The sequence below is a fragment of the Silurus aristotelis genome (assembly GCF_946808225.1).
Source record: "Silurus aristotelis genome assembly, chromosome: 27".
NCBI lineage: Eukaryota > Metazoa > Chordata > Actinopteri > Siluriformes > Siluridae > Silurus > Silurus aristotelis.
In genome coordinates, this window is record NC_139600.1 from 8,304,340 (window position 1) to 8,318,373 (window position 14,034).

Here is a 14,034-nt window from a genome sequence, read left to right on the forward strand (position 1 = left end):
TTTCCAATCAGGAAATTTAATTCTTTATACTGGAACTAATGAAATACAAAAATTAACTAAAAAGTGTGGGGTGATGCACTTTCTTGCACTAACCTGCCCCATTGATTGACCGCCACCCATTACAGCAGTTGTGTTGATCAGCAGAGACTCTTCGTTCTCCATCTCATTATCATGACTAGATAATAAAGTAAAACATACATGTAGAACCACACAGTCTGTAAGGTTCTTAAACTAGCACCAGAGACGACTGATTATATATTTTGCATAGTGGGGATTTTTGTTGAATCTATTGTTGCTAAAGCTACTCGTGTATTGCTAAAACAAAGCTGCTAATGTATTCACTGCTATACTTTCTAATAAACAATTTTAATATGTACCGATTTTTATTCAGAGAGCTACGTAGAAAACGCTGATGCGACAATGTCTGCCTGTAGGCTAAGCTGGAGTGTTGCATTTACTGTACACTTTTCTGGCCACAAGCTTTAGGATCAGCTATTGCAAACTAGTTGTTCATACATACCACAGGAACACTTTTTGGATCATGCCGACTGGGTTTTAAAAGAAGATGGTCACTAGGTTGAAAACTAGCTCATCAAAGTTTATTTTTAATGTTTTAATTGTTAATCTATGATTGGTGGGTTATTTGTTATGTGAGTACCATGCATCATCAAGAGTTATATTTAATGAAAAAGCTCAGATTAGACTTTCCTGACCACACCAGTATTATCATAGATTATAGATTTCTCTTCTCACTCTTTTCCTCCACCCGTTGCTCCAGAGGCAGTGAGCTGATTGCAAATTAAGACAAACGTACATGAGGCTCTCCAAACTATTTACAAACTAAACATGGGCAGCCACGCCTTAGAGGCTAAGTGACACACTTGAACTGATCAACAAAGCAGAATTTGACTTGTACTGTTACTCAAATTCTAAATAAAAGCCAAATAATGGTTACAACATTGCTGGTCAAAAAAAAATTTGCCCGAATATTTCCTTTGAATTTTTGAGGACAGGAAGTCTCAGTCCGAGTGCATTTTTGTCAAGACACTTTCTCAGAACCCACCACAACAAACAAAATGTAAAAAAAATAAAAAATAAAAAAAGCATAAACCTTTTTATGCAACTGAAACTCGATAGCTGCCTCACTAAAACACACTCGACTTGAGGAGAGGAAAAGAGAAAGGAGGAAAAGGAATAGAACCACCAAACAAAAACAAAAAAAACAGGAAAAGGAAAAAAAAAAAAATAAATTACGACTGAAAAAAAGAAATTAAGTGAAAAGGCAGAAGAAAAAAAAGTCATAAGAAACGTAGGCAAAAACAAAAAAACAAAAATACAAAACAACTGAAAGGAAGTTAAAGAAAAGAAAGAATTGAGGTAGGAAAATTCAATAAAGCACAGTGAAGAGCAAATCTATCACAGCTCCCTTCAATTTATTTATTGATGTACCGAACATGAAAAAATACAAAGTATTCCAAACACAAACGAAAAGAAAACTCAAAAGAACATGTACATCCTCAGTTAATACTGTTTTTGTCTTCAATACTGAACAAAAACATAAATAACAAAAAAAAATAATCTAAACTTAGCTGTGAATAAGTTTATACTGTACAACTTTATATAAATAATGCACACACTACAGAACTGAGACTACAGACGGGACACCGAGGCTTTTCATGCCATATGCGGGATCTGAGCTCAAACATAGCCATGTTTAAACACTAGCAGCTGGTTGGTCTCTGCCTTTTCAAGCGTCGTTGGCTATTTTTTTGTGTTTTTATTTTTTGTTTTTAATGGAAAAATAAACCTTATGTGGCATGAAAAGCTCTCGCTGTCCCTGAGCAGCACAAAGCCACAGTTCATGAACGAAAATAAAATGAACACCAAATAAAAAAAAAAATAAAGAAATAAAGAAAAGAAAAGTAATGCATAGCACACTGCCACACATTCCGGGGAGCCTGAATTGCACTGTTAAAGGCTTGTTCCTTCATTGAGTGGAGAATACACACGCCACTGTGTTGCTACGGTCGTGGAAAAGCCTTCGTCAGGCTCCCCCTCATAAAGATTAAGCAAGATATACTTTTATTGGAAATTTTAAAATGGGTTATATTATGTATTAAGTGTAACATGAATACGAAAAACTAAATCAAATAAGTATTTTGTTCAAAACTGTGGCTCGTCAATTTTTACCACAAATATATTTAATGCTTATAATATATAGATTTAAGAAAAAAAAAACAAAGAAAAAAAAAAATCAAATACCTAGAATTTTGCAGAAGCAAGACTACCTACAGACAAAACCACCAACAAATCAGATACAGTAACAATGCATCAAAGTTTCAACTAAACAACTCCGTCAAACTAAATGATTAACCAAAAAAAATAAAAAAATAAAAATTACTGTACGTACTTTAACCCAAAAAAGAAAACACTCGTTTTGAAGAAAAAAAAAGTACTTATTTACAGTAAGGTAATAACTCAGGAGATCTTCCTCCCTTCACTCAGTCGATATTGTTCTATTCGCAGGCATCGTCGTTCTCACCATTCAAACCTTTGTCAGCGTTTAGAAAGTGTTTAACAAGATACTAAAGCACTGAGACCCCCTTTTACCCCCCAACCCCCCCTCCCTCTCACCTATTTTATAGAAGGAACCTGTCAAGGAAGAACCGATTCACTTAAACCGCTTGCTACCTACACATTCCCTCCATCGTTCCTGCATGCGCACGTGCGCGCGCGTGTAATAAAACCTTCGTCGTTTTTAGCTGCCTGCGTCTCGAAAATAGCGAATCCGAACGCAAGCTGTGGAACGCAAAGACCTCAAAAAAGACGATCTTTGTCATCAAGAAATCGTTCCGGAAAATTTCGTACTCTGCAAACTGTCTGGTAAAGTGTGAAAATTGCACAGGGTGTCGTATGAAGATAGTTTCTCAAAGTCAAAATATTTTGCTCCATGTCCAGTAAAAAGTTTCTCCAAATTTTCTCTTTTTATAAAAATAGACACTTTTTTTTTTTTTAAACCCACTTCAAAGAGGTTGTAGCTCTTTGGCAAGGTACTGTTTTAAGAATTTTTTTTGTCTTTTTGTTTTTTTTTTTGTGTTTGCGCTCAATTTAACAGTAACATTTATGCAGCCAATGAACTCAATATGAGAAACTAAACATGGAAAGATCAATTATTTTTTTTTTTTTTCCTCAAATATTCACCCACATTGAAAATGGTTCAAAATAATAAAGAAAAAGAAAGCAGAGGAAAGAAAAAGAAAAGAAATAAAGATGGGCTCAGTCGCCACCAAACGCATGCTATTAATCGCTAATTTTTTTTTTTTTTTAAAGAACAAAGTTTAAACATGTTGCACTGTAGAATCGGAGACACACACTGTGTTAAGCTTTGTGTGTTTTGTTAGTTTTGAATGAGACCTGCAGCACGCGGTCTCCGAGGCGATAGCCGTTCAGGCTGGCGATGGCCATGGCCGCCTCGTCGTAGTTGGTCATGGTGACGAAGCCGAAGCCTTTGCACTTGTTCGTGTTGAAGTCGCGGATCACCTTGACGTTCGTCACGGCACCGAACGGCCCGAACATCTGCCACAGGATGCTCTCGTCTGCATCAGGAGCCAGATTGTAGACAAAGATGCACCAGCCTGTGCCCGCGTGACCGGGGATATTGATGCCCAGACTGGTGACGCCGTCGATTGCCATGGGAGAAAACCTACTGCGGAGGAAATTGCCATGAGTATGTATACACACACAATCATGCTACACAGCTGAAATGACAAATGTGTGTGACTTTGGAGGGAAGAAAATCATATCAGGGTAAACTTCCAGACTCAAACATGCATCTGAAATTAAGATTTTAAATTCCAGCTGTACCGTGCGTTACGTTACTATCTCTGATGTGTGTCATACAGAATCTCATGTTTTCCAGGTTTTTAGTCGCATGGTTGGGGGCGCGGTACCGTCATGGCAACTGCTGCCTTGCAACTTAACCAATCGTGGCTGTGCAGATCGAGTCTAGCGCTGATCTCTTGACAAGAGTCTGCTCCTAACCCCACAAAAAGATGGTGCAAACAAACAAACGGTGCCTTTTGAAAACCGCCTACTAGATGCATGAATCCCTCATACTGTACCCACTTACCAAACCGGCACTGTTATCGCGATGCTCTATTTAGTATGTAGGACATTGGAAGTTTTGCGTGTATAGTGTGTGTAGAGTTCGGGGCGGCGCTCGTCTAACTAAATTATGAAAATGACCCGTTCCTTCCACCGGCGTCAGGTTTTTGGCGCTGGTACGCTGAGCGAAGCTGCTGAGTTTCTACCTTATAGCTCCATTCATGCTATAAATGCTACTTCCTCAGCATTTCATATGGGAACGCATTTAAGAACAGAGCAATACAACCATTTAATGAATAGCAAAGAAACGCATATGAGGATTCTGTGAGGAGAGAAAGTGAAGAGAATCCACTGATAATCGGTCTGACAAATCTTCAAAAATGCTAATTTCTTTCTTCTTTTCTTGATTTGCTCTGCTTTTGCCAAAGGCAGGAAAAAAGTCTATAAATAACTAGCGAAAGAGTGTAGCAGTGTGTGTGTGTGTGGGGTTGCAGACTAGAGAACAGCAGGGCATGAATTATTTCAGCAGGTTTCAGATTAGATCACATACTCGACTGAGCTTCTCTCAGCAGCCACATCCTGACAGGTGTGTTCCTAACACTACATCTCCCCCACACACACACAGTCATACACACACCATTTAGGAACGGTATGAGCTACATTTTGCTCCAGTAAAACCAGTGTGAATGCTGATGCTACTTGTCTTTTAAAGGAAGGAGATGCCTGTGTATTATTAATACCTCCATGGTGGAGAAAATAAGGGTTTTGGAATATTTTTACCCAAATATTAACATGTAATAAGTCCTGAGAGAATCCATTTTTATTGGAAGGGGAAGTACAGCATCACCCATGATCCCGCACTTCACCTGCATCGCCGTTGCCAAATAAGCTGCACTGTAACCAAGTCACTTTGACCCAAAAGGTGTAAAACAGACATATGGTTAGTGCTGAATCAGGCAGTGTAGTGACTAGTTGAAACGGAACAAAGAATAAAAGGAAGGGCTTTCCTGGTGAAGAGTGGAGAAAACATCTGCAGCAGCAACAACAAAAAAAAAAATCTATCCGTGACCCAGATTTAAATTTCCATTTCTCAAGTGGCTTTGAATTTCATGCATATTAAATATATATATATATATATATATATATATATATATCTCTCTCTCTCTCGAAGTGTCACCGTGGCTACTCATTTCGTACTGGAAATACAATTTGTAGTGCATTGTTTTGTGCATGTCTAGCAATATGGATTCTTTAGCATTTTATTTCCAGCTTTAATAATTTCTCTGAAATGAAAAATCTTGACAATTCTACATAAGTGAATGAATAAAGGATGGGTGGAAAGACGACCTTTGTTAAGTAGAACATACAGTTCATTTATACATCTTTAGAAAATGTAATAAATGTTAAAATCACATCTGTATTACAAAAATGGGGTCTAAGAAATGTAAACTAATTGAAATTTTTCTGTTATTTAATTATATTTAAATAATTACATTTGTGCCTATTTTACTGACTACTATTAAAAAAAAGGGTATTGCATTCATTTGATTTATTCTGTTCTATTATATTTATTAAAAATAGTTTATATAGTATTTAACCATGCAGGCATTTTAATAAAAGAGTTTTAAAATTTTAACTGTATGTTGACACAAATGTTAATTAAAAAACCGACCAGCAATTGTACCAAATCTCGAACCAAGCTAACTAACTGTACCAAAATTTATATACATACACACACATATACACACCTTCACAACTTAACAGGATTGGAAGTTGAAAAGCTCTCCAGAAGGTTACTGATAGTCCTACATTTAGATCTGTTACCATGCTGTACAATCCAGTGAAACTGGGTGGTCTCAGACATCAATAACTAATCTATGTAATATATAATCTCAACCACTGCAAAGATGCTCAGGGAAATCCCAGAACACAATAGCCATCTCAAAGAGGAAATAACTAATTGCTTGACTGAACTGTCCACACACACACACACACACACACACACAGCTCCATGTGCACATTTACCTCTTCACTCCATAAGCCATGTTCAACAGGTTGTCCAGCCTGAAAAAAAACAAAAAAAAAAACAAAAAAAAACAAAGTGGCATTAGCAACTATTACTTTATAATTTATTTTTTCACTATTATCAAAGTTTAATTAATTTTAGATGGGAATCAGGATGAGCACAGAGTATGTAAACAGGATATTTAAATTTCCTCTCAGCCAATCAGAGACTGAATAAAAAAAACATCCAATTAAACAGAAGGGTGATCCAGCGCTGACCCCAGACACATGGAAATCTACTGAGTCGTTCAAAAATTAAACATGCACAATTTCTTTTTGAACAGCCACGCGTTCGGCGTTCGGCGCACGCATTATGATTTAATAATTATACATAATTATATGCAGCACAGCCGCTGTGACAGGCAGTCTGGCACATTATTACCGCATATTATTGTGTTACATTAATTATACGTGACCTGCTCAATAATTGCGAGTCACTTTAAATGTAATAGGAGAAAGAAGGGGGAAGAGGAGCTAAACATTGTTTCTCTCTAATACAGGGAGAACATCTCAGTATCTCCACTTTATCCACACCTTCAGGGCGAGTTACCTGAATCTTTGAGCCTGCTGGGCAAGTGGTCCTGGGTATCTCCTGTTCGGAGACTGGTAGAGCTGAGACAGCAGAGCCTGGCTGGTTTTCTGACTCGGATTGTTGGCGAACTTCACTGTAATGGGCTCAGTGGCTCCGGAAGGCTTCTGCCCGTTCAAGCCCTTAATGGCCTCCTCTGCTTCAATGCGGCGATCAAATCGGATAAAACCCACACCTCGAGACACGCCTGCAGACCAGAGACGTGCACATTACAAATTCAGGATTAGTAGGAAGAAGAAAAAAATTATAAAAAAAATACATAAATCAACCCAAAAAAAAAGGAAAAAGAAAAAAAGGATGCTGATTGGTTAACGTGGTTACGTGAGCATAATGTCCATATTTTAGATTTGTTATTCCGCTTTCTTGCCACCATTGTCACATTGATACTGAACAACTTTGTCCATTTCATTATCTTTCCTCTATTTATCACCACTTATTTTTTTGTTGTTTTTGTGGCGCTGCCAATTCAGCCAACAAGAAAATCCAGGCAGGCAGAGAGGGAAAAAATAAACTGTTATAATAAAAATACACTTGTACCGGCGCACAAACCCATGGCCAACTGTGAGGGGAACGCAATCAGTAGCAGAACCAAATGTGTGTCTTTCACCTTCACTAAATTAGTTTACTCACAGAACAAATTCAACTCGTAACGCTGAACTAAAAGAAAAAAAAAAAATTATAAATGTTTTTGCCCCTTTTCCTTCCACCTTCTTTTGAAAATGTGGGTTCTTAATCTTTTACTGTTTTCTCTCAGAAGGTTTTTATTTTATTTTATTTTTTTTTTTTTAAATCTTCACTTAGCAGAAGGGATGGGCACCTTGCAGCTTCATGCAGTGGCAAAAATATGATTCTATGCAATTCAACATGGTTCAGATTGTTCACTTTTATTTCAGACAGCGAAACAAATTTACTTAAGTGCCTTCTGACTTCTAATGCATGGCCCTTTCACAAACATGCCTTTGTAGGGCAAAAAGGGCAAAAACATTAAATAAAACCAGGAAGATGCAGCTTTACCTCTGCCATGATAATCTATATTCTATGTGACTCAGGACACGTCTCGGTCTCTGTAGTGTTGAGATACGAACGCGCTTGAGAAGCAGTTTTGAAAGAGGAAATCAATCTAAAATACTGGTCACAATTTATTGGTCACTTTCTAAATAACCAAAGTATAGCGCATCTACTAATGATTAGAAATAAACCAATCGTTTTTTTATCGATGCAAATGTGTTTAAAAAAAAAAAAAAAAACTTGTACCTGATGCACACTTTTTTTTAAATCGATGCATCACATCCTTAACTTTTACATCGGTAAATCTAAACATCCCTACTTAGGCCGCAAAAGGTAAAAATTTCCCATCACAAAATGTAAGGAAGAGCGAGCGAGAGACATGACGTTTTGGAAATGGAGATCAGCCTGACTGTAAATTCATTTTAAAGCTTGCTGTGAAACAGGCATTACAGCAGCACCTCAGGGGAAGATGGTGGTTGCGGGGAGGAGGAGGAGGGGGGGGGGGTTGAAGAGCGAGAGAGAGAGAGCGAGAGAGAGAAGGTGGGTTTCATTACACACTGCATTTCTCTGCTCCAAAATCCATTTCACATTTCATCTGTCCATGCATATTTATGACTGAAGGGATTGCAGAGGAGTGGAGCAAGAGAAAGGGGGGAAAAAAGCCATATCTAAAGACTAACCAGCAGCACCTGTAATGTCCTCCACCGGCCTCAAGGGTGGAGCAATATTAGCAAGACACTACTGGCATATAAATATGAAGCAAGATTTTTGTACAGGGTATTTCTCCCAGCTCAGAGTCCTCTAAACCAGGATGTAACCCAAGCAGGTGGTTAAGTCACTTACCTGTGACCTGGTCAACGAGGATTCGGGAGGTAATGATGCGTCCGTACTGAGAGAAAAGCTGCTCCAGCTCCTTCTGCGTCATGGTCTTGGGCAAACCGCTCACATACAAATTAGCATCTCTGATGGAAGCCGAACTCGGACGGGCGTAGGACACCTGACAGAAACGCACGCATCATGGCTTAAAAGCAATTATCGCAAAATTAAAGGGAAAAATAAATAAATAAATAAATAAGAGCATCATTTCTAATTATTATGCAAATTCTTTCCAATGGACCATGAAAAAATTTGGCAATCTACTATGCCACCATGTACCTCACTATCAGCTGTTTACTATATATGCTTATGTCCTCAACGCCACTACATAGGGCAAGAGGTATCCTCCAGAATGAATTATACAGCGGGCAGTAAATTCACACTCGGCCCGATAAGAATGCTAAAAATTACGGTCATGCTTCCGTAGAAATTTTGTGCGCTCACTCAACAACAGCTTACACAGATTGAGTGTCCACAAAGTTTTGCCAAGACGTTGTAGATCAAATGATGGTTTGGCACCAAACTAATTCTAACCCTGTATTGTTTGGCTAATACCAACATTGGCGTGCGCCCACTGCAAACAAATTCACTACAAGCTAGAGCTATGTGTCGGCAGGAATCTGGCGATACGATACGCATCATGATACAGGGGATGCGATACAATATTTTGCAAAACCGTAAGCAAGGAAATATTGGGATATTCATTTTCTTATTCCTAGCTACAATCCTAGGGAGGCAAGAAAATGAGTAAGAAAGACCATTAGACCATTATCTTCTATAAAGGTCCTGCACTCTAACGAGGGCAGTCCGCTTTGACTTTTAGGTTTTACAGACCTTGTGCTTTGAGCCACAAATTAAGCTTCGTCTGGTTATAAGTGCAACCACAAGGAGCACGTGTTGTTCCTGAGCTTCTTGAGGCCACTTTCCATATTTTCCCGCCTGAAAAACAACCTGCACAAAAACAAAACCTATTGCGGTCGGTGCAAGTCAGTCAACGATGCTACTACTTCCGGCAGTAGTTACACCACTAATCGTTTTTTTACAACAGCGCCCCCCCCCAGGTAACAGGTGGGTATTAACCATAACATTAGTGGCGTGCACTTATGCTAGTACTTTGTCACTAAGTTCAGAGACTAGATGTCCGCTATCTATCCATTGGTCGAGATATGAACTCAAATCAACTGCCATCAGTCTTGAATATTAATATTTTTTAAATAGCGATATTGCAGTTTGAGAATCGATATAGTATCGGCCAATATTGGGATACATGTATCTTTTTTTTTATTCTAATGACGTGCCTTGAAGCATAAGGCATTATTTGTGTGTGATTGAGACGACTGGCTCCTCCTTTTTTTTTTTTTAGCATTTATGGGTCAAATTAACAGCAACTGGTGATTTTTATAATAATAATATATATATATATATTATATAAATATAAAAGGTGAAAGACAGAAAGAGAACACTGAATGTATATAATGCGGGCATGTACTGTAAATGTGGTCACTGATTAACCTAATCCAAGTCTAACATTTATACTAAGAGCCATCATTTTGGTTTCAAAGGGACAAGGTGAATTATAGGATCTGTCTCATTTCTTAACGTGGACGTGTGATGGATAGGTTGGCGTGAATGTGGTATGCACTGCAGGACAACTGAACAGGGGTGAATTGAGGATTTCAGTCTTTAGTAGCGGTTGACCTATAATGAATTTTAATGATATTGGGAGATGGCTTGGATCGCACTTGCCAATAACCGATTAATCAACCGATTGTACTGGTTACAAAAATTTTTAATCCTCCATGTAAAACAGTACTGAAAACAAATAAAAATAAATTGTGCTAAATAATGAAAATATTAATAAATCATAGAATATAGAATTCATTCTTATTCATTTTTTACCACATTCTGTGTAGCGCTCCTTTGAGAATGTCCATTGTAAAAAGTGCTATACAAATAAAAATTATTTAAATTAAATAAAATTCATTTACATAAAAATGTGATATAAATAGCACTCCCAATGCAGCACGCAGTCTGGAATGCAGATACAGGCACATGGCGTTAATGATTCCTAATGACAGCGGACCACCTCTGCCGCACAGGGAACAGACGCAAGCCTGAAAATCGGTATGGATTTTTGCCCATAGTTCCAGCAATCGATCAAATATCGGTGCCGATTATTCGGCCGACCTCAAGTATTTAGCACTCGTGTAAACAGTAAAGACTATAACGTATGTGATATATATACACACATACTATACGTTTTCCCGAACAATATTATAATATATCCATAACAGATTCCTCGCTGCACAGAAACGATGAAACTAGTGCTGAGAATTCTCAGTCCAGTCATTCCCACTCAAAGGAAGCTGGAAACCTGATGGTACCCTTCAAGACAATTCTACACTTTTCTAGAGCAACACATTAAATGAAAACAGTTTGGAGGTTAAATGCGTGCAGTAAACGTATTAAAACGCTTATGGAACTTCACTGCTGTCTATAATGCCAAACAAACAGAACAGCGGTTCGTGTCGGCCTTTTGAAGCGCAAGCGCTGTGAAACGGATTTTATTCTTCATAATAACGTTGAATTCGCGCACACAAAGCATTGACAGGCCGACAATAGAGAACATTCTCACTCAAGCCTCTAAGCTAAGGACGCAATCACGCCCAACCACTGTCTATAGAGCGAGAAAGCTTCGGAACAGATGGAGATATTTATAACGCAGGGAGACTGCAACACCTCTCCAAACTGTGAGCTGTTGCTGCTCAAAACACTGACCAAATCCCTCGGCTCGCACGCAGCCCCAGCGACGAGCATATGCTAAGCTGCTTTTGGCAAAATATGATGACAGCATGGCGCACATCTCTTTAAACCAAGAAGAAACGAAGCGTTTAGTTAAAATAATGCCTGACTGAATGCTCTGCAGAGTAAAGCACTTTCAAAGATTATTCCAGACTACTCAAAGCGCCACATCCATACATACGATTCTCCTTTCAAACGCCTGTACGTTCACACACTCCTTTACGTTACTCATTATAAGCGGACATCTTTTCTCACAAGCTACAAGGACAGAAATTCTTGACACGTTTAAACAGGGATTCTTTACTTCTCGTGTGTTATTAAAAAAAAACAGCAGCGCTAACAAGGCAGATTCAGGATTCAAGACTAATTGCGTTTTATAAATGAATAAATGACGCAACATGTGGGGGCACAACAATGATCCGAGACACGAAAATGGGTGTATGCACAGCATGGAAATGTGTAAACCCCCGAAAGCTATTTTCTTGTACAGATAATTTTAGTTGGGCTTTTTATTTATTTTTTATTTATTTATTTGTTTATTTCAGGGGGGGGGGATCAGAATAAAGGTAATGACCGCTCTAAACGTGCTGAGATCTCTCCAGTATAACAGTCTCCATATACATAAAAAAAATTTATAACTTTATGGTCCCTTATCAGGCATAACATTATGACCACCAGCCTAATGTGTTGGTTCCCCTTTTGCTGCCAAAAAACTTCTGACCCGTCGAGCATCAACAGCAGTAACTTCCTTCAGCAATTTGAGCTCCAGGAGCTCGTCTGTTGGATCGGACCACAAGGACCAGCCTTCACTCCCCATGTACATTAATAAGCCTTGGTCGCCATTGACCCCGTCACCGGTTTACCACTGTTCCCTCTTTGGGCCACTTTTGATAGATACTGACTACTGTAGACCAGGAACATCCCACAAGAGTTGCAGTTTTGGAGACCTAGTCGTCTAGCAGTCACAATTTGGCCCTTATCAAATCCTTACGCCCATTTTTCCTGCTTCTAACAAGAACTTTGAGGAAAAACATTTTACTTGCTCTCTAATATATTCCACCCACTAACAGGTGCCATGATGATGAGATAATCAGTGTTAATTACTGGTAAAGGTGGCAAAAGTACACACATCCCATAAGTAAAAGTACAGATACTGATGTTTTAAAAGACAAGTTAAAGTAAAGACGTTTGGGATCTCATGTACTTAAGTAAAAAGTAGCCCTTACTGCTACCTGTTTTGGTGTCAAGCTGGTAACTGGACCTCACAACATTAATATCAGGACTGGCAATCGATTAAAACGTTTTCACGTTTTTAATACTCTAATCAACATGGGCATGTAGAAATATTGATGCTTTACGCAAATGTATGTTTATTATTAGTGAAACCAAACTAAACAGAGCATGAAGACAAAATTTTCTTGGAAATGTTTTGAGTAATTATGGTAACTTTGCTACGTTTCCACACAGACTATTAATGAGGTGATCACGGAGTAACTGTACTTTTATACGGATAATCAGAATATTTGTATTTCTATGTCAATTGGTTTATTAAAAGAGTAGACTTTGAGCTCTCTTTTTTATTTATTTATTAATTATGGCTGTGAGGAGAGTATTTACTGAGATTCAGGTTTTTTTGTGCGTCTCTGAAGAGAGATGACAAAGACGGCAGAGAGCGCCCCCTGTCTGTTTATTTTACAAAAGCACCGTTTTGTTGTTATGAGAGAGTACAAATAAAAGTACAATTTTATAAAACTTTACAATTTCGAATGATGTTTTGTTCTTATCTGTACGATCAAAGAAAGACTAATTTAAGTTTGTGTTAGCGTAATGAGGAAAAAAAAATAAATCCCACAAACGTGCCGGAGCGTTTGTCAACCCCAGAGGGTTAATTGGGTGCACTATGGGCGGAGTTTGTGTTTGATTTGAGACTTTGCACGGCAGAAAAACAAATAGTAATTGATTTAAAAAATTAAAGAAATCTGAGTTATTAATTTTTTTAAATCTGCGTAAAGAAAGAATTCCAAATTTTGTTACCAGATGAATGTGTCCAAGCTGAACATTCACCATATAGAGCACAAGCAAAAAAATGATGATCAGGTGATCAGGAATGTCTCTGTTCTCAATCATGTTTACATCACTGACTCCCTCAGTCTCATCCACATTAACCCCAGACTTCTTGTTGCCTTTTGCCCTGCTCATTATCTTCATAAACTAGTCTTCGTCTGTGGTGTGCGAGAGCCAGGAAATGATACACCAGCGGTAGGTTGAAAAGCATCGCAATGACAGGAAATAGTTTGATTGTCTCAAAAAAAAAAAAATCTTGACACTTTACCAAATGGATTCAAACTAAAGTAATCAGCCTGGTTTAAAAATGCAAGTAGTACAAAGTGTAGACATTTGTGTAAAAATACATAAAGTACAGATATCAGAAAAATCTACTTTAGTACAGTAACAGTATTTGTACTTCGTTATTTTCAATCTCAGATCACCGGTCATAATGTTCTAGCCGATCAGTGTAGGTTCATACAGCTCACTGTAGTTGCGTCCTAAACCTCACTACTTACTATTTATATGTAGGGTACAAACTGCAT

General features: G+C 38.1%; 1 protein-coding gene across 2 annotated transcripts in view; it reads right to left on the reverse strand.

Moving 5' to 3' along the window:
* Nucleotides 1–1,414: 1,414 nt before the first annotated feature.
* The window catches only part of elavl2 (ELAV like neuron-specific RNA binding protein 2), a 52,396-nt gene continuing 39,776 nt past the window's right edge, over nucleotides 1,415–14,034 (reverse strand). For both annotated transcript variants that reach the window (XM_083532574.1, XM_083532575.1), the window contains exons 5-8: nucleotides 8,609–8,762; nucleotides 6,719–6,944; nucleotides 6,130–6,168; nucleotides 1,415–3,706 (exon numbers count right to left, since the gene is read on the reverse strand). In XM_083532574.1, coding sequence (XP_083388700.1) covers nucleotides 3,379–3,706; nucleotides 6,130–6,168; nucleotides 6,719–6,944; nucleotides 8,609–8,762 — 747 coding nt within the window. In that variant the 3' untranslated portion in view covers nucleotides 1,415–3,378. The remainder of the gene's footprint in view (nucleotides 3,707–6,129; nucleotides 6,169–6,718; nucleotides 6,945–8,608; nucleotides 8,763–14,034) is intronic.